At 58.5% G+C, this 20,812-nt stretch overlaps 1 protein-coding gene across 1 annotated transcript in view; it reads right to left on the bottom strand.

The window, feature by feature from the left end:
* Window positions 1-20,616, bottom strand: part of CARM1 (coactivator associated arginine methyltransferase 1) — a 40,441-nt gene extending 19,825 nt beyond the window's left edge. The window contains exon 1 of the mRNA XM_059918401.1: window positions 20,391-20,616. Within this exon, the coding sequence (XP_059774384.1) occupies window positions 20,391-20,616 (226 nt within the window). The remainder of the gene's footprint in view (window positions 1-20,390) is intronic.
* Between the last annotated feature and the right edge of the window lie 196 nt (window positions 20,617-20,812).

Raw genomic sequence — 20,812 nt, forward strand, 5'->3', positions numbered from 1 at the left:
GACAAGGTGCTCCCAAGTCCAGCTATAAATGGGTCTCAGGAAGGGACCCGAAACCTTGACGTGGTACCCATGCCCACTCCTGGGGCAGAAAATAAAGCCGATCTGTCAGCTACTCCTGTGTGGCAGCGAGCAGACCAGGGAGGGCCTGTTTACAAAGTAGCCTGGCAACCCGACCAGCTGCCCTAGGCCGTGCCTGCAACCTGGCGCCAGGCAGGCGACCACAAGGACCTGTGGCTAAGGGAAGCTTGGCCGCATCCAGAGGCTCGGGCCAGGGAAGCCAGGGCTAAGGGCAACCTGAGCTGTCCCATCACAGGTGGGACCACCAAAGCCCATGGTGCCAGCACTTCGTATAAGTCACACCAGTCCCTGGCACACAGGGGATGCTAGGTAAATATCTGACACACCAAAAAAAATTTTTCAAAAAGCCGGACCAGGCTCCTACCTCTTTTAAAGCCGCAGGAGAAGTCCAAACTCTCGGACTGGCAGTCAAGGACCTCCGCTCCCCAGCCCCTTCCCCTGGCCACACTCAGCGCCCCAGCCCCCAGTGGGCAGAGCTCTGCACCTTTGGGCGATCGCCGTTCCCCTCTCCCCCCCCACTGGGAGGGGCCCCCAGGACAGTGGGCAGAGGTGGTGGCGCTGGGCCTATCCCAGCCAGGTGGTGCAGCCTGCCTCCTGGGCCCCAGGGGAGGGGTTCCTGGGAGAGGGCTTCTCTCCCCTGGTCACACCAGGCGGCACATTCGGGGGCTGTTGCGTGCACACAGCCCGGAGAGGTGGGGACAGGAAGCGGGAGAGGGGCTGGCAGACTGCCGCATCGCTCTAACTGGGGGCGACCACAAAGGGGGCTGCAGGCCCGGAGGCTGTGCTGGGTTCCCCCCGCAGCCAGGTCGGGCAGAGCCAGTGTCCCTCTTCCCTGCAGTGATGGGACGGGAGGGCTGAGCGGTGAATAGGCTCCGCAGAGGCTCACCCAAGACGGGCTCTGAACGGGAAACGAACTCGGCCCAAGGAGTATTAGTCATGCCGCAGCCATCACAAACGTGTCCACCCTGCTCCTGGACCCGGCCTGCCGCCCCGGGCTGGCCTCCCAGCCACCACACTGCAAAGTCTGTCCCGCCCAGGCTCTGGAGCCAGGGGACGAGGGGCCGGAATCGCCAGGGACAAATCCACAGGAAATGCAGAGCTCGGGGTGCAGCGGGGGGAGCTAGGAAAACCACCCCATCTGTCTTGCTCCCTGGGGAGCAAGGCCCCTGAATATCCAAGTCACAAACACCGAGCTTCCACAGGCAGCGTGGCCCAGCACCCACCCACTCACACCCTGCTGAGACCGGGATGGGGCTGGGAGGTCAGACTCTGAGTAATAACTTCCCAGGTGCCAGGCTCTGTTCCTGCGCTATCCACGGACCCCTCACAGCACCGCTGTGTCTACTGCTACCACCCCTACTGGCTCCGATGAGAAAAGGGGGCTCAGACAGGTTAGGTATCTCGCTCACGGTCACAGAGCGAGGGGCTGAGCCAACTGGCTCCAGGTCTGTGCTCCTAGCCAGTGTGTGCACCACCTCTCTGGGCTTCTATCTGTAAAAGACCAGAAAATAGATACTTTCAGCTTTTCAGGCCATTTAATCTCTGCTACTGTGACTCAACTCCACCACAGAAAATATGTAAAGGAACATGGCTATGTGCCAATAAAACTTTATTACAAACCCGGCAGTGGCGTGAGAGGAGACACCCTCCCCATCCCAGAGAGGGTGAGGAGAGCCGGGTGGCCAAAGTGACAAGTATCCCCAGGTGAAGGGCACTGAGGCCAGGGGCACAGGGGCGCTGTGGGAGGCTAGAGATGGCACCTGACCAGCCAGGGAAAGAGACTGGGAACAAATGCTCCAGCGAGAGGAAACAGCATGTGGGAAAGCAGAGAGAAAGGGGGTGGTAATACGGTGATTTATAATACATATGTATTTGGCCCCTGTTCCTGGCACAGAGCTCCTAAAACTCTTGGAGTTTCCCAAGTGATAAGAGCGATAAAGGTGTCTTTTATGATTCATGTGAAGCCCACCCCTTCAGCCACCCCAGGATATAGGACTTACAAAGCCATGTGGGGACCAACCAAGTAATTAGAGGGTTGGAACCTTCAGTCCCCCCTCCTCAGCCTCCAAAAAACCCCAAAAGGACAGGGTTCAGGAGAGCTTCCGGGTTGGTGAGCACGTGGAGGTGCTGGGAGGTTGGCACCCCCGAAAAGGGCACGGAAGCCCTGCACTGCTTCCCACACACCTCGCCCTATTCAGCTCTTCCATCTGGCTGTTCCTGAGTTGCATCTTTTTATATTAACCAGTCATCTAGTAAGCAAACTGTTTTCCTGAGTTCTGCTGGAGCAAATTAATCGAATCTGAGGAAGAGGTCCTAGGAACCTCTGATTTATAGCAGGTTGATCAGAAGCACAGATGACCCAACCTGAACTTGCGACTGGCGTCTGAAGTGGGGTGTGTACAGTCTTGTAGGACTGAGCCCTCAACCTATGGGACCTGACACTACCTCCAGGTAGACAGTTTCAGAATAGAGTTGAATTGCCAGACAGCCGGCTGGTGTTGGAGAATTGCTTGATGTGTGGGGACACCCGCCCAACACCTGGTGATCAGAAGTGTTCAGTGTGAGTACTGAGAGCAGGGGACACACACAGGAGCAGTGTTTTTCCTTGCAGGGGCCCAGCAGGGAGAATGCGGGCGACTGGGACTTCCTGGCTGCAGCCCAGAGAGGTTGCAGAGGCTCCAAGGCAAGACGGGCGATTTGTAGGAAGGCTGTGGAGGAGGTGAGAGAGGCCCCGGGGGACCTGTGGCTCAGAAGTCTGGCTCCCCCAGAGCCACGGGCAGTACCCAGAGGGACCCCGTGCTGAGAGAGGGCCAGGGCTGGAGGGCAGCTGCCGTCCCGGCAGGAGACGACGGAGGCTGGGAAGCAGGCGGCTCTCGGGGACAGGCTGCCTGCCCCCACCCAGCACAGCGCCACCCGATGTCCCTCCCTGTCGGTTCCCTGGACAGCACCATGGGACCCAGGGCAGCAGAATCTGGCAGACACTGAGGCACAGGGGCTCCCCGGTCCCAGGCCTGAAGGCCACACCCTGCTCCCCACCCTCACTCCTGGGCCCAAACCAGGGCCCGGCACCCAGGAGGGGCTCAAAAGAGTCGGCGGCCTCAGGGAGGGGTAGGCATCCTCTCTCAGGGACACTGACCAGACGACCCGGGGGACGCGCTGGGCCTCCAGTCATGTCCCAGTCACAGCATCCGACGCGGCTGATTTGCTGTGGTCTCTCCCCTGCTTGCACCCCTCAGTGGTTCCCCAGAGCCTTCTGGAACAAGTCCAAACTCCTTATGGGGCTCGCGAGCCCCTGCTAACACGGACGACCTCGACACAGCCCCTCCATCGCCCCGCCGAGCCACGCTGACCTCACCGCCCTCCAGACCACGGGCAGAAGGCCTCCTCTCCAGCCTCCGCGGCTCCACAGACCCTCCCTGGCACCCTGCCTCTCTTCCCCTGCACCCCTGTCACCTCCTCCAGGTGGAGGGGGACCAGGAAGGTTCTCCAGCACTTCCTGGACAAGCCCTGATCGTAGGCTGACTCCTTATTGAACCCAGGGCTCCGCACGTGGCTGGCCCAGCGCCCAGCCCGGCACCTGGGGATGCTGACCTGCACGCCCCACCCCCCCACCAAGGGCCTGGGGTCAGGGAGACTGGGCCCCTTCCCTACATGCAGGAGGCAGCCAGAATGGGGGTCCACTTGCCCAGGCCGAGGCCGTGTGTGGCCTGGGGAAGGTCACTTAACTACTGGAAGATGCTGGGCACTGGGCAGCCCCATGGTAACCTCTGCCCTCTTTCCCCTTCCCCTTTGCTCTGGAACAAGCAGGGGGTCCTTGAGCCCTTCAGGCTGGACAGACCTGTGTCAGAGGGACCCAGTGGAATGGAGATAACTGCCTGGAGTCAAGCTCTCTCCTCCCGTAGAACCTTCCATCCTCGCGGGAGATGCGAGAAGCTCTTTGCCTCTTGGAGAACAGAGAGGTGGCGGGCCAGACGGGAGAGTGGCCACCAGCTCAGGGGGAAAAGAAAAGCGACCGACACAGAAAAGGGCCACATTTCAAGTCTTTGCCTTTCTAGCAGAAAAACTATCACAGCCACAAGCAAGGAATAATTAAAGCTATTTACCTTGGCAGACTTGGGGGTGGGGGGACGCCTGTCCATATGTGAGGTCTTTTATTAAGTCACCTCCTACTGCCAAATAAAACACAGGCTGTTCACCTTCCAGAGGAAAATATTCCACAGGAGAGAGGAGAGTTGGGTGAAGAGGAGGACGAGGCATGGAGAAATGGGGGTGCTCTCCTCGGCCCACCCTCTGCTCGGGGCCATCGGCTCGCTGGGTGGCTCGGCCTGCAGCCCGCTCGGTGCCAAGCACGGGCATGAGGGCACCGCGGTGAACAAGGCAGCCAGGGCCTGCCTTCCCGCGCTCCCGGGCACCACAGGGAGGCAGGCGACACCAGTGGGGAGGCCGGGTAAGAGGGGCTGGAGGGACTCGGGGGTCTGATACACACGATGCCCTGTGCAATACAGATTACAGGCTGCCTAGGTGGCGACATCCAAGCTGAGCCAGGCCCCGGGGGATGCAGGGCTCGCCTTCCTCAAAGGGCCTCCCGTCTTCCAGAGGCACCAGGCCCCACTGCCCCGCTTCCGCAGCAGGGAAGGCCAAGAGGGCCGTGGTCAAAATGATGGGCATCCAGGGAGACATGGGTTCAGGGCCAACCGTGCCGCCCTCCAGATGTGACTGTGGGCCTCAGTTTCCTCATCAGTCCAAAGGTGATCGCGGCACAGCCTGCAGGTGAGAGGACACAGCCCACTTGGGAGGGCCCCACCACCTGCCTTCACCCCGAACCTCAGGAGCCCCATCTGTGCAATGGGGATAAGGTGAGGATAAAACCCTCCCTGCCGTGAGGATTCCATGAGATAAGGGAGGCATTAGTAAGTGTCCTATGCACTTCATAATCAGGAGCAGCCATGGTTACGGTCTCGGAAGAGAATCCCACCCCGGGGAATCCTAGCCCGGCTTGGCCTCCCTCTCTGGCTGTAACCTAAGCCGGCTGCTCCAGTGCTGTCCTCGCAGACGCTCCCAGCAGCTGCTGCCACACTGCCCAGCCCTTGGGTATTTGAGGACCATGAGGTCACCCTGGGCTCCTCTGGCCTGGCCCTGTCCCGGGTCAATCCCAACCTCTCCCCCAAGCACCCAGAGCCCCCGGCGTACTGGGCCAGCCCCTACCTGGGCATCTCTGTCAAAGACTTCTGACCCAGAAGTCCCCTTGCGGGGCCTTATCCTACAGTTCTACTTCTAAATGTCTGCAAAGATACACCTAGATACAGCACTGTCCAAAGCAGCAGAAAACCTAAAGAGCCACTGAATGAGTGAAAGAAGGTACAGCCGATGGAAGGACATAGATTTCTGTCTGTAGACGCTGACATGTTAAGATGACCAGGCCGCACTGTTAGGGGCAGACGGTGTGAAATACACACACGCCGCAGGTGCAAAAATGAGCAGGGGGAGCCGGGGAGGGGGAGGGGCCAGGCGCACTGCCTGCCTGGGGCTCGTCTAGAAAGAAGCACCACGAAATGACTGCAGGGGCTGCCTCTGGAAGGGAGGCACCCCCCTCTCCCATGGTTTAAACCTGCAGAACCTTGAGCCCAGTGGGCTCCTGCGGAGATGTGTGCACGCAAGCCCGTGTGTGCCTGAAACACCGCGCGGGAAGGGCGCACCAGAAGACGAGCGGCGGCGCGGGGGGGCAGGCCAGGATCAGGCAGGACGAACAGACGGACTTTTCATGCTACACCCTCCTGAGCGGTTTGAATTTCTACCACGTTCCTGACAAAAGGCAATCGTGACAGCGGGGGAGGCCTGGCGCCCACTCAAGTCGCCTGGGCCCTCTCCGAAGTGAGCAGGTCAGGCCCTGCTGGTGGGGAGAGGGTAGTGGGAACGGCTCTGATCTCTCCTCTGCAGCCTCAGGTCCTGTGACCCAAGTGACCACTAGGGCTGGAGGATGGAGGACACTAGCTTCTCAGCCGGTGACTGTCTTGCCTGGCACAGGCCCGCACCCAACCCACCCCCCCTTAGTGGCTGTGATGGAGGAGAAGCAGCAGGCGGGGCCAGGCTGGGGTGCCCGGGGCCACTAGAGACTTGGGTTTCCTGAAGCCCAGGGTAGTTCCTCTCCCCCTGCCAGGGAGGCCACACTGCACCTGCAGATCCCAGAACTCCAGCTTTGGAGTCCGTTAGACCCAGCTTTGAATCTGGGCTCTGCCACCTGGGGCCCCACCCACCACCTTTCAGGTCTAGAAAAACAAAACAATAATGCATCGCTCAGCACCGTCATGAGGACCAACACACCCTGTGCCCAGCCCAAGACGCACAGGCACATAGCAGGGGTTCTGAGCACAAAACATCCACCTCAGGGCCCCTTATCCCCATGGCACTCTGACCAGACGCAAAGATTGGAGAGAAGGAATCCCAGAGAGAATTCTGGACACAGGGCCACACTGGGCCCAGACCAGGCATCTGGCCACTGGACCAGCCCGACTGGGCACCCAGCCAGGCTTGGTGCAGGCCACTCAGACCCAGAGCAGCCATCTGGCCGAGGCCGAGAGGCACCAGCTTCCTACCGTGATTGGAGAAGTTTTGATTCTAGATTTCAAAGGTGCCAGGTTGGGTCTTTAGGCCACGTCAAAGTGGCCTCTTGTGAAGGCTGACCCCCGGTGTTGGCTGAACAGGAGGTTACCTCCCTGGGAGGAGACAAGATAGGGGGCCCTTTGCTCTATGGGCAACGTTTTCTCTCTTAAGGTGGCAGTGACTGCTCTGGGTGTTTGCTGTATTATTCTTCATTCTTTGAAAATATTTCACAATATAATAGTCACCCACCTCTGCTGGCCCGCCCCTTGTCACCTCTCCTCCCCTTCCAGTGGGGCTGACCACAGGCTGGAGAAGAGGCCCCGCACTGCAGACACCCAAACCTCCTAAGTCAGCTCTGACTTCAGGGGGTCAGGGGCCCGGGAGGGGGTGTCAGCAGGGATTCCTCTCAAAGGGCTGGTCCATGGGGGCTGGGGGGCGATATCTGCCTTTAGGGGTTGGAGGCTCTGGTCCTGCAGGCCTGGTCTGGAGGGGACCAAAGATGAGTCTAACTGTGGGGTGTGCGGAAGGGCAACCCCAAGAGAAGAAGGACCAAAGAAAGGGCTTGGCTTTTCTGAAAAGAATACTAGGGGCTCTGACTTGGGCGGGAGCCATTACATGCAAATGTCTGCCCCCTCCATGCTAATCAGCCTGCAGCCCTGGGCTTTGTGAGCTACAAAAGGAACAGCAGATGTGCGCCTGTTCCTTGGCCCCTGAAAGCACGGGGGCTTAGCGGATAACTGGGGGCGGGGGGTGGAGGCAACAAAACCAGCAGCCCAGCCCCTCACTCCATGCGCTGGGCTGCCGGCCTCCTCTGCCGGGCCTTTCTTCTCCGGCCATGACTTTGAAGCTGTTGATATACGTGGTACCAGGCAAACACCTAACGCAGTGCAGTAGCTCAGCTAATGCTCCCACCCACCTTCCTGGGCACACTTAGCTCACTTTCAAGAGGGGAAACCAAGGCACAGAGAACTGACATGCTGGGAGCGGCTCAGCCTGGGGACTCAGCAGCTCATGAAAGAGAGCCGAACCCCATCCCAGCCTCTGGGAGGAGAGTTGGCCCTGGGGGGCTGTGGGGACCACGCTCAGGGCCCTGGGAAGGACATGGGCCCTGGGCCCGGGCAGAGCCAGGCCTGGCTGGTTGACCATGGCTGGCAGGCACCATCCCCCTGAGCCTGACGGAGCCTGCCTCCTAGGGCTGGGAGGGATCACTGAGGGCGGCCACCACCTGTGCCAGCAGGAGTTGGGCTGGCAGTGCTCCGTGAGGACGGAGGCGGGCGGGCGAGCTCTGTCAAGGGCAGCAGCAGGACCCCCTCAGAGCGGCTGGGACGCTCCACACTCTGGCTCCCGCAGCCGCCAGGGACGCTGCGCCAGCATAGGCAGCTGAGCCAGTCGGTGTCTGGGGAACTCAAACGTGTCCCTCCAGCTGAGGGGCCTCAACCCTCAGATCAGGGTGGCTCCGGGGAGGCCAAACCGGAAGAGGCCGGAGGACGGGGCAGAGGCAGCCTCGGCGGCGGAGTGATGGAGGAAACCAGCTCAGGGGGCTGAGGCCCACTTGCAGTCCCGGTGGAGGGCCCATCGACAAAGAAAAAGGTGAAACAGGATGTCCTGGGGCCTCACGGCTGCCGGAAGGGCCTCCGCCAGGCCCCTGGGGCTCCGGGAGCCCCTCCAGCCCCGCCTCCGGCCTCAGAGAACAGGATGTTTGAGGTAGGAGGGCCCCTTCCCGCCCACCCGTGGCTGCCTCACCAGATGTTGACTCCAGATGTGGCCCAGGCGAGAGGGGACAGAGGCTGCCTGACACCATGACGGAATCGGCAACGAGGCAGGAATGAGGAAAGACTGGCTTCGGGCTCCAGAAGAATCCACCGGGGCCACTGCCCCGACACAGGACAGAGACCACAAGGGCCAGGTGCAACCTCTCCTTTACGGCATTGACTCCTCACCTGCGCCCGAGGGGTGGCAGGGCTGAGTCGAGATGTCAGGGCCAAAGCTGGGTTGGCATGCGACTGCCGCCCACCACCGAGTGCCTCAGTTTCCTCCCTTACGAAACGGGGATGAGCTGTGGCTCCGGGGGCTCCCCAAGGGGCTGTTCTGACGGCGAGGCAAGTCAATGAACGTAAAGTGCCTGGCACGGCGCCCGCCCGCCACATGTTTGGGCTCAGCCCACGTCAGCCACGGTAGGGCCTCAAAGCGGTAATAGGCAGGGCACGGGGGTGGCGTGGCGGTGGAAGGGAGTCATGTGGCCCGTCAGCATCCCCCACCCAGGGCTCATCCATCACTAGGGACGCCAACCTCTGGTCACACAGAGGGCTCAGACCAGAGCCAGGCTGTGCGGAGGGGGCCTCCGGGACACACAACAGAAGTCTGGGAGCCCCAGCCTGCCTTTGCTTTCCCCTCCAGCTCAGGGAAGAATGTGGCAAGCTCCTGGAATGTCCCTCTTGGGTCTGCAGGACACCCCCCAGTCTGCCTTTGATTGTATTTACTCACGTGCCCGCTGTGGGGGGATTAAAAGAGCATCCCTTATTCATTAGAGCACTGATCTGCCAGGGTCCCTGCGGCCGACCCCGCCAGAATCTCACCAGTTCCTGTGCTGTCAGGCAGGTTTCTACACACGAAACCGTTAAACGAGTAACACATCCAGCCAAAAGGAACCCCAGCCACGGGAACACAATTCGCAGGGGAACAAATCCGCCAAACAATCTTAAAAGAAAACAGCTCAGACCCGCTTACCGAAGCTGTGGGTGATGAATCAATTAAAAGAGACAGACAAAAAGAGGGAAGCAAAGGGGTTCTCCTCTCACTACGCAAGGAATGGGGGTTGGTAGGAGACGGAGCACACCCCCCGGCCCCCCCACCCCGCCCCACCAGTCTGGACCTGTTTTCAAGTATGCGCTGCCTGCCGTCAGGGGACAGACCCACCTGACCAAACAAAACCCACCCAGAGGCTGGGGGACAAGTTCTAGGTCTGGCTTTGGGTGGCGGTTACATGCATGCACACACTGTCAAGTGCACCTAAGGCCCAGGCGTCTGTGTGTGTAGATTAAACAACAATTAAAGTAAGTGATCTAAAGAATAACCACCAGAGGAGACGCATGAGGGCCACAGAGCCTCCATATCCAACTCCTGCAGGCCTGGCTGAAGCCTGGTCTCAACTTCCTTCACAGAACTGGTTTTCAGAGAACAAAAGGGGTGGGTGTGGGAGAAGTCAGGGACTCGGGGTTCTTAAACCAAAAGTCGGAGCTGTGTAGCGTAACGAGCGTCAGGGCAAGTGCCATGGTTTCTCCGGGCAGATGTGAAGGGTGCCAACAGCCCCGCCCCACACTGTTCCTGGGACCCCGAATCCTGAAGTTTCCCAAGCAAGTCCCGGAAGTGAGAAAACAGGAGGGTGAACGCACAAAGTGAGTCATTCGGGACCTGGAGGGGCTTGGGCAGGATCTCCAAGGCCACCTCCTTGTGCCCTTCCCAGCTCCTCCTGTACCTGTCTGGGGGTTTCACGATCACCTCTTCCAGACCGCACAGCAGGTTTAGGAGACCAATGATATCTTACACCATGTCATTCACCTGCTGTGTGTGCGGGGCTAATACCAGCCCCCAAGACCACTCTCCATGCCCCAGGAAGAAACGAGCGAGAACTAGGGTCACTTGGCCAGGGTCACAAGGTCAAGTCAGATAAGGCTCCACGGCCTATGCTAACCATGACCTCCAGCTGCTTCTGACTCTGGAGAGGACTGCTGCAGACCAGGAGGGAGAAGGGCGGGCATTCCAACCCAGGAATGCAAAGCAGGGCTGTCCCTTGGCCTAGCCGAGAGAGACAGGGACCCAGGAGAGCAGGACTGACCCAGAGATACAGCAGACCCCAGCTAAGCCACTGCCCCCTGCCCCCGGGACTTGCCTCCTTCCCACCTCCACTCTCTCCAGCTGGTGGCCTCCTGACTCATTCTCTTCAGACTGGCTCCTGGGCCACTTCCCCCCCACAACAGCGAGAGGGGTTCTTCCTCCGCCTTTTCTCTGCTCCCCGAAACTAGGAGTGTGCCTACAGTCCGGGCACAGGTGATCACCTGCCACCAGCCAAGCCCCTCAGTGGAACCTCCCCACCGACAAGGAAGCTGAGATCTGGGAGGCTGAGTCATTCGCCCAGGATCATCCTGCCAGGAAAGGACAGGGGACAGAACTGTGCTTGAGCCCAGACACAATCACAGGTGTCGCTTCCCTCCCCAACACTCTGGGAAAAAACGCCAAGCCCCTTGCTGGGGCCCAGCCCTCCCCCTACTCGCCCTGCTCCAGCTACACTGGCCCCTGGCTGTCCTTGGCCATGCGGGCCCACAAGCTCACTCCCCAGCAGCTCTTCCCGCCTGCTGAGCAGCAGACACTATTTTAAGCACTTTACTTCTATTAGCTCACAACTCATAACAACCCTCCAAGGTAGATGCTACCAAGACTCCCGTTTTACAGCCGAGGAAACTGAGGCACAGAGCAGTCACGCCGGTGAGGCGCTGCCTCACCTGCACTTCTCCTGGTGGCGTTAATGCCCCATTCTGAGCAGGGACCATCTGTGACCAACCCCTTCCTCCCCCTCACTTTGAGCAGCCCCTCCCCCAGCACTCTCAAGCCTCAGTACGTTTTACCTCCTTCAAGGCGCTGACCACTAGCGGGTGACTGCTGACTTAATGCCTATCACACACACACCCCCCAAGACCCACAAGTGTGGGCCCACGTGCTTAACCCCAGCTCCTAAAACAGTATCTGGCACACAGTGGATGCTCAGTAAAGTTTTGCTGTTTGAAGTTAGACAAATGGTAACGACCACAACGCGACAGCAAGTCCACTCGGAATACGTTTCTGGTTGAAAGGATGAAGGTTCAGGTCTCCCCATTTTCGGAGAACTGCTGGTGGGCCCTGCTGTCCTGGGTCGCTCTCCCGCTCTCCACCCAGCCTTCAGCCTTCCCCAGACCTGCCATCCGCCTGGGTTCCCTCCCCCACCCCAGCCCTCGGATGGGGCTGCCCCTCCTGAAATCCCGTGACCTGCGTGACCTGCCCTTGGCATTCCTGCCTTTCAAAGTCACTCCCCCTGTCTGAGGACGGGACACACACACACACACCCCGCTCCTCCCACTGACCATCCCTTACAAGCCAGGGGCATCCACTTTACTCCCCAATCTGCTGCTGTCCTCAGGGGCCGTCAGCCTCTCGGGTCACAGATCCCTCTGAGGAGGATCGAAAGCAAGGGAGCCTCTCCCCCGAAAAATGCACAGAGAACCAACTGCAGCGTCACAGCCACAGTTTACCAGAAGCACACAGACCTAACAGGCATTTTAGAAGTGCTGCCTCCGGAGAGGCTCCTCTGAGGTCCCAGCCATGGACTCTTGTTCCTCTACCCTTATGCAAGTGGCATATAATTTCAAGGGATCATGGGACACCCCCCTCCCAGGGGCCATCCAAGGACTTCGGGTTCAGAGTCTCAGCTCTGAGCTGCCTGAAGCCCCTCCCAGCCTCCACTCTCCATGGGAGCAGCCAAGTCTGGCCCAGGTCTGGCCCTCCAACCCCCCCTTCTCCCCAGCTGGGATGGGTATTTCTCCCGACGTCCTGGCAAACTCACCACCTCCTCAGGTGCCTCCTCAGGCTCCCCAGGAAAGGAGCCTCGCCTGCCGCCAAGAGTTCTCTTGCCTCCCCCATTCTGCTAGATATGACCTGGTCCCAGAAGGCACCACAGAATCACCTGAGTTCACACCATACTCCTCCTTCTGCCAAAAGGCCCTGCACGCCCACCTCATGCAGGCCCCCACACCTAATGCCTGCGCTTGCTGCCAGGTGCTGCTCACGGTGCCGGCCACTTTCCACCTGTGATCTCACGTATGGGCCCAAACAACCCCAACGGGGGTACCGCGCCAGGCCCTTAGTCCCTGCCTGAAACACGTGCGGCCCAGTGTGTTTCAGATTACAAACTCTTCAGATCTGAAAAAAGCTAACAAGGTTCAGATAACGTGGATTATCCCCAGCAAACTATAGGAAACGTCCAGAACCGAGCACAGTCTTGCAGCCAAAAGCGGGAACAGTCATTCTAAACTGGATACCCAGAGATTACAGAAATCCCCACGTGGCAGCTCAGGGGGGAATTGTGCCCCAGTTTGGGTCAGGTTAGAGCTTGCTGTCAAATGAGTAAGAAGTTAGGTTTTCATACCTTTTAGATTTCCAAATTGCCGGTGAGGGCCTGTGGGCTACACAGGTGCAGGGAGAGGTGAGGAAGGGGAGGGGCTTGGGAGGTGGGCAGTGGATGGGGCTCGGGACTGGAAGCCAGGTCAACTTGGACTGGGGTAACAGCCCCCAGCTCCACAGGGCTCAAACTCAGCGGCCTAGAGAAAGGGATGGGGGACGAAGAACGGTGTGGGCTAAGGGTAAGAAACATTTTCCCACCCCCGATTGGAAACCTGGGTTCAGAGAAATGCCTCTCTACTTTAAGTAACAAACCACCGCACAGATCCCACATCCCGCAGAGCAACTAAACCCGTGCACCGCAACTACTGAGCCTGCGCTCTAGAGCCCGTGAGCCACAACTACTGAGCCCATGTGCCACAACTACTGAGCCTGCCTGCCTTGAGCCCGTGCTCCACAACAAGAGAAGCCACTGCAGTGAGAAGTCCGCGCACCGCAACGAAGAGTAGCCCCCGCTCCCTGCAACTAGAGAAAGCCTGCGCACAGCAACAAAGACCCAATGCAGCCAAAAATAAAATTAAAAAAAGAAAAGAAAGAAAAGAAACAAACCGCTGCAAGTGAGAGGGCAAATGGCTCCTGGTGCGAGGCCTGTGCTGGGCAGCGGCGAGCAGGGAAGGGACTCTAGCCATGTGGGGTACCTGCCCCTTCTGAAGGCAGCACTGCCATCCAACTCAGCCTCGGGGTGTGAAGGCCCAGGGTTGCCAGCCTTTCTGCTTTTTCAGAAGTACAAAGCCAGATTTTGATGTGAAATCCCCCGATTTTTAAAATACTGGGAGTCTCCTTTTCACCACATAGTGGAGCTAGCCCTGCAGGCAGGTCACTCACGACCCCTGGCCATGGGTCATGGCCTCTGCCATCTGCCCTTTGCCTTTGCCCTGGGCAGAATTCACCCTTTGTTCCATAACACGATTCCTGGCCTCTGACACGCTTCAGGGGCAGACTAAGGTGAAACTATTCGGTTACATTTCTGTTGCATTCTCTCGCCTGGAAGCTTCTGCAGGCTTCTCTCTCCTTGCTCCCGTCTACAGCGTAACCTGCTGCCAGAATATTCTTCAGAAATACCATTCTTATCATGTTAGGCCCCCGTGAAAAATGGCAGGCCACTCCTGACCACATAAAGGAAAAGGCCCTGTCACTCGGGAAAGTGACCTGGGCCCAACCTTGTTACCCATCCTTTAGTTCCTCCAAGGGACCCTTTTGCTCCACACCAGGCTGCTGTCCCCACCCCCCACTTGAGCATGTTTCCATAATCCAGGAGTATCCTTCCCAACACTGGTGGCTACATCCACATCCTACCTACTGTGGCCAAGGTGACTGTCTCCCAATGTCTGTTCCCCCTTTCTCCCACTGAAAGAGAAACCCTGAAATTAGCTGAGTACAGCGCTGCTCAGACTAAAGACTACATTTCCCAGGCTCCCTTGCAGCTAGTGGTGGCCATGTGACTGCATTCTAGCCAATGGGATGCAAGCAGAAGCACCCAGGGCCAACTTCTGGGAACCTTCCCTAACAGACACCTGGCAATGCTCTTGGCATCCTTTGTCCCTTCCTTTATCCTGCTGTCTGACAACCAGGGTGTAATAGCTGGGCTCCAGCCACCATGTTGATCCATGATGACAAGACCCGAACCCGGGATGTGGGAGAGGGGTTAGCTGGAAGAACCTGGGTCCAAGGACTTCCTGGAGCAGAGCTTCCACACCAGCCCTGGTCTGCCAACCTCCAAGGCTTCAGGACGAGAGCACAAGAAATGAATTGCCATCTTGTTTAAGCCACTGCCACTCTGGGTCTCTGTTATGCACAGATAAACTGAATCCTGACCACCCTTTTCCACTGAACCACTCTGCAGTGAGCAGAGGGTCCAACAGCTGTGAACTCCAAAGCCAGCTCTTCTGCCTGCCAGCCATGTTATTTGGTCAAGCCCTTTCACCCCTGCTTTTCCAGCAATAAAATGGGAGTGGTGTGCCGACCTCCCAGAACTGTTCTAAGGACCAGTGGTAACACACAGCAAGGGCCACACCTATCAGGCTAACTGACCCACACGATCCAGAAAGTGTACTCTATCTGGCCTGAGCAATCAGGACACTTCACAATCAAAACAAACAGACCTACACAAAGAAGGGCTTTTCAGTTTCTCTTAAGCTGTGGAAGATCTGCCAACCCTGGCTGGGGCTGAGTCCCCAAGTCCCGGCTCCTCCTGCCTGTTTCATTCATTTATCCCAGGGGTCTGCAAGCTTTTTCTGTCAAGGGCCAGTAAGGAAACATCTTAGGTTTTGCAGGACTCTATGGTCTTGGTTGAATATTCTTCCTTGGGTTGTTCTTTTCTTTTTGTAGAGAGTGTTCAACACTTCAAAAATGTACAAACCGGGACTTCCCTGGTGGCTCAGTGGTTAAGAATCCGCCTGCCAATGCAGGGGACACAGGTTCGAACCCTGGTCCGGGAAGATCCCACATGCCGTGGAGCAACTAAGCCTGTGCGCCACAACTACTGAGCCTGCGCTCCAGAGCTCGCAAGCCACAGCTACTGAGCCCGTGCTCCACAACTACTGAAGCCCACGTGCCTAGAGCCCGTGCTCTGCAACAAGAGAAGCCACCGCAACGAGAAGCCGGCGCACCGCAACGAAGAGTAGCCCCCGCTCGCCGCAATTAGAGAAAGCCGGGCACAGCAACGAAGACCCAACACAGCCAAAAATTAATTAATTACTTAGTTTTTTTAAAAATGTACAAACCGCCCTTAGCTGTCACCGGTTAAAAAACTGGCCACAGGCCCGATCTGGTCCACAGGCCATAGCTTGCCCACAGGCCCTGCTTTATACTATTATCCTTTCCCCAGCTGCCCCCAAAGTCAAGCATTTGAGTCTGTCAACACTGGTTTAAGCAGGGCCTGGCACACAGTAAGTGCTCAATAAATGACAGCAGCCAGTAGCAACTAGCAGGCACCACTGAAACGTGAATGCCTTTTGGTGTAACTGGCTGGGTCTTCCCCCCAGCTTGACACTGAATGTCCTCAAGGCTGGGTGGAGGACAAACTCTTCCAAACCCTCTCACTACCACCCCCCTGCCACAGCTGCCAGGGGTGTGGGCTACCAGGAGGGTGACTGAAGGAAGTCACAGGGTCCTGATTCCGGGACAGCAGGCCATGCTTCACCTTGCTTTTACAGAGGGTTTTTCTCTGGGGTTTCCACCCCTGGCAGGTCCCTCATGAACTGAAATTTAGCCCCCGTCAGAGCCAGCCCTGCCATACATCCCTTCCTAGCCGATGCGGCAGGGACAGGCCAGAGGACCAAGAGAGAAAAGCAGCACAGTCAGCTCCAGAGAGGCCGCCACGGGGCTGAGGAACTGAGAGTCTGTTCTGCTCGCCGCCCCACCGCCCCATGATGGGCTTCCCGAGGAGCTGCCTCCCTGCAAGGGGATGGCAGCCCAAGTCCAAGGACTCCAGAGGCCGTGCCAAAGCTTCCTCAAGGCCCGGGAAGCTGGCAACTCTGCCCAAGGAAAACGGCCCAGTTTTGGTAGTTGCCATTTAGCCAATCCCAGGGACACGGGCCAGGGTGACATCAAGTGGCAAGAAGGGGTGGGGAGGGAATTCCCTGGTGGTCCAGTGGTTAGGACTCTGCACTTCCACTGCCGGGGGCCTGGGTTCGATCCATGGTCAGGGAACTAAGATCCTGCAAGCCACGAGGCCAAAAAAAAAAAGAAGGGGTGGGGTGGGTCACCGTTCACTGCAGGGTGACTGGGACAGGACCTTCCTCAGCTGTCCTCTTTCCCATAGGGGGAGGGCAGACGTCAAGGAAAGGGGCTGGATGTCCTGCTGCCCACACCCATCTCCCAGCCCTGCCGCCTGAGACAGAGGTGGCAGCCCAGGGGCCCCCCTCCCATCTGCTGGGGGTGCAAGGCAGGTGGGCAGCCCTGCAGCATAAGGGACTCCCTCCTAGAAAAGCCAGCTCTTCACCATTCCACGTCAGTAGCATCACCGCTGATACCATCTATAGACAGATCTACCCTTCACCGCCGCACACCCTGCTCCACAACCCCGTGCTGCACTTCCCCCGCATTCCGGGGCCCCCGGTGGCACTATTCCCATCGCAGGTGAGGAAGCGGAGGGCGCGTGCGTACAGGTGTCGCTACAGGGCTGCTACAGGTGACATGGCTAGTTCAAGGCTGCGTAGCTGGTGACTCACCCAGCCACACTCCACGTTCAGGACCCTCAGCTCCCAGATGTGAGACACTGGGAGATTCGAGCGGATGTCTCGGGCGACCGCCCACCCGCCCCCACCCCAGCTCCACCCACAGAGGCGAATGCCCGGGATCTGGAATCACCAGCGGCTCGCAGGACCTCGCCTCACGAGGGACAGGTGAGCAGAACAGGGCTCCTGAAGCCTTCTCACCTGGCCAAAGCATTCGGGTCCCAGAAGGGTCCAGGATGGGAAATGCTGAGGCCAGGGACGGAAGTTCATCCCAAGAGAAAGCCTAAAGCTCCCAGCAGCAGCGTGGTTCACCCCTAAGTCCCCCCAGTGGCCGGACCACCTCTGCCTTTTTCCAGGGGACCGTCAGCCAGCCCTCCACACCCAGCAGGCCGGGCCTGATCTCTGATCCAGGACTTTGCACTCCCCCAGCAGACTTCAGAGCAGTTCTTCCCCGGATGCCCGCGCTCCCCAGGCCGAACTGGCTCAGGAACCAGGGCTGCCCCACCCTGAGCAGTAACCCGACCAACTCTGAGGCCATCACCAGGCCTTTACCGGGGCAGGTGCTGCCTCCAAAGAAGAAGTGTTCGTTCATAGAGCAAACACGCTGTGCCACAGTCCTGTCATCACCTCCATTCTACCGCCGAGGAAACTGAGGCACAGAGACCCACAACTACCCTCAGGGCACCAGTCTAGCCCACGTAGTGGATGCCCCCCAAAATATGTCCAAGCCCTAACCCCCGGAACCTGTGGATATGACTTTACTTGGAAAAAGGGTCTTTACAGACATAATTAAGGATCTAAGATAATCCTGGATTTAGGGTGGGCCCTAAATCCAGCGACAGGTGACCTTACAGGAAAAGGCACAGAGACACAGGGGAGCAGCCATGTGAAGACAGAGGCAGAGACTGGATTTCTGTGGCCTCCAGCCAACCAACGCCTGGAGTCACTGGAAGCTGGAAGAGGCAAGAAAGGATCCTCCTCTAGAGCCTGTGGAGCGAGTGTGGCCCAGCCGACACCTTGATTTTGGACTTCTGCCCGTGAACTATGAGAGAATACAGTCCTGTTGGTTTAAGCCACCAAGTTTGTTACGGCAGCCCTGGAAAACTAATACAACCAGCTTTGGCCAACTCCAGAACCCATACTTTTACACTAATACCTCACACTAATGTTACTTGAGCCTAAAGAGGAAAAAAATTATTTCAGACCCCTGAGACTTTATCATCAGGAGTCTGAAATAATTTCAGACTGAGGCTCTCAATTTGAGAAACATGGACTTTCTCCTCTTGACGAACGCTTCAGTTATGAATGACCTCTAAAAAGGGAAGTGTTCCCTTTGTAACTAGTAACAATTCCGAGTAGATCCACAAAACAAAAACACAAAAGTAAAAACTCTCCTGGAGAAACATGTAAAGAGAGGAAACTACGTGTAGAGTATATGAGAACGCTCTGTATTATCTTCCTAGTAGTTCTATCAATCTAAAACTGTTCTAAAATCAAAAGTTTATTTACCAAAGATAAACGACCTCTCCTGGAACTCCTTTGAGGATCAGCCCTGGAACCCTAGTTTGAGAAACACTGCCCTTCTTTGTTCTGTATCCCATTAATGCATGTTGAATGAATTGCCATGCTTGTGATCTGGGGGATCCTGCTGAGCTTAAGTGTCTGTCCTGAGCTCCGATGCCCACCGGGGATACCCTTCTTTCTCCTCATCTGATCCAAGAAGACCCAGCTCTGCCCCAGCAAAAAGAGGTGCGACGCTGGGGACAGACGCACAACTCCTTTATTTTGGGTTTTCCAAGTTGAGGTGTGGGGAGAATCCTGTGTGGGAACCAACTGCTCCACACACTTCCCTTCAGAAAGCCCCCGTTCCCGAAGTGGCAAAAAACTCACACAGGCCAAAGCCAGGAGAGGCCCCCTCAGTGACTCCACAGAGCATCAGTGCAAGAAACCCGGAGAGACCAAGCTGAGTGTAACAGAATAACAAAATGTGAAGGAGGGGGTCCTTCCCTGGTGGCGCAGTGGTTAAGAATCTGCCCGCCAATGCGAGGGACACGGGTTCGATCCCTGGTCTGGGAAGATCCCACATGCGGAGGAGCAACTAAGCCCGTGCACTACAACTACTGAGCATGCGCTCTAGAGCCGGCGAGCCACAACTGCCGAGCCCGCGTGCCACAGCTACTGAAGCCCGCGCGCCTAGAGCCCAGTGCTCTGCAACAAGAGAAGCCACCGCAATGAGAAGCCCGCGCACCGCAATGAAGAGTAGCCGCCGCTCGCCACAACTAGAGAAACCCCATGCGTAGCAATGAAGACCCAACACAGCCAACAATTAATTAATTAATTAATTTTAAAAAAATGTGAAGGAGGAATCGTGACCGGAGAGAACTGATAAGAAAGAGTAACAAGAGAAAGAAAAAGGATGAACTACAAAGACGCGAGGTCCTTGGCAAACACATTTGTGATTTTTTTTTTGTCCACCTTAATGTCAGTTTTGAAACTAGCTTCACAAAATGTAAGCAGCTTCTCACATCCCCCAAAAGGAAGATCGGAGGACCGTGGCGAGGGAGGAGTCCGTGTTACCTCTTACTTCGGAGCTGGGCATCCAGATAGGGGCCCTCCCCGTCCACGTTTCCAAGAGACGCACACCCAGCAGCTCGCACCACCCTCGCAGGACCCCTCTCCCCTGATCTAGAAGTTTCCCACTCGGGAGTCCAGAACGCCAAGCTCTCCAGATGAGTGGCACAGGGTGCTCCAGGCCCCCCCAGACTGGGCACCACTTTCCAACCGTCCTTGGCAGTCCAGAGGGTCCCCTGAGATGGCCAGAGGCTGCCCACACCCCTCCCTCCTCCCCGCTAGAGCGGCCACACCCGCCCACAGACTCCCACCTCTCCCACGCCCAGGCCCCCTCACCTCCCACCCAGCGCCCCCACCCCCGGCTTCCTCCGAATTCTTACTTTGCACTATCGGCCCCCCACTTCCTGCCCACCCCCTCCCAATCTCAGGGCCCTCACTACTCCCCCATTTCCCGCTTCCCTCTGTACTCGGGGCACCTCACCTCTGGCCACCACTCACGCCCTCTTTTCTCTTTCTGCCCCTTTGACACCGTTCCTCCACACCCCTCACTCGGGGGCCCCCCACACCCAGCTCCCTCGGCCCGGCCCCACGGAGCCCACACCAGGCCCCTAAGGATCAGGGCCCCTCACCCTCGGGACCCCGGGCCCCTCACCGCGGCCGCGTCCCGTCCGCCCCGGGCCCCCCGCCCGTCCGGCCTCGTGAGCAGCCCCCGCGCGCAGCCCGGCCCTCGGCCCGGCCCTGGGGCCCCGCACTCACGGCTGTAGAGGGCGATGCCCGCCGCGTCCGGGCCGGCGCGCACCTCGAGGCGCAGCGCCTGCTGCTCCGCGTGCCGCTGGATCTCGCCGTTCGCGTCGCCGATGGTGAGGAGGCGGGCGCCGGGGAACACGGACACGGCCCCGCAGGGCCCCGTGACACCCGGGCCGGCCGCCCCCGCGCCGCCCACGCCCGGCCCCGCCGCCGCCGCCGCCGCCGTTCCTGCCATCTTAGATCCGGCTCCAGGCCCCGCCGCCGCCGCCGCCGCCGCCGCCGCCGCGCCCGGGCCCAGGCCGCCGCCGCTGCCACCGCCGCCGCCGCCGCCGCAGCACAGGCCGAGGCCGAGGCCGAGCCGGGTAGCGCCGCCTGATGGCCACGCGCCGCCTCGCCGCCACCGCCGTTGCGCTCCAACCCCGTGACGCAGC

The sequence above is a fragment of the Balaenoptera ricei genome, chromosome 3 (genome assembly GCF_028023285.1).
Source record: "Balaenoptera ricei isolate mBalRic1 chromosome 3, mBalRic1.hap2, whole genome shotgun sequence".
Lineage (NCBI taxonomy): Eukaryota > Metazoa > Chordata > Mammalia > Artiodactyla > Balaenopteridae > Balaenoptera > Balaenoptera ricei.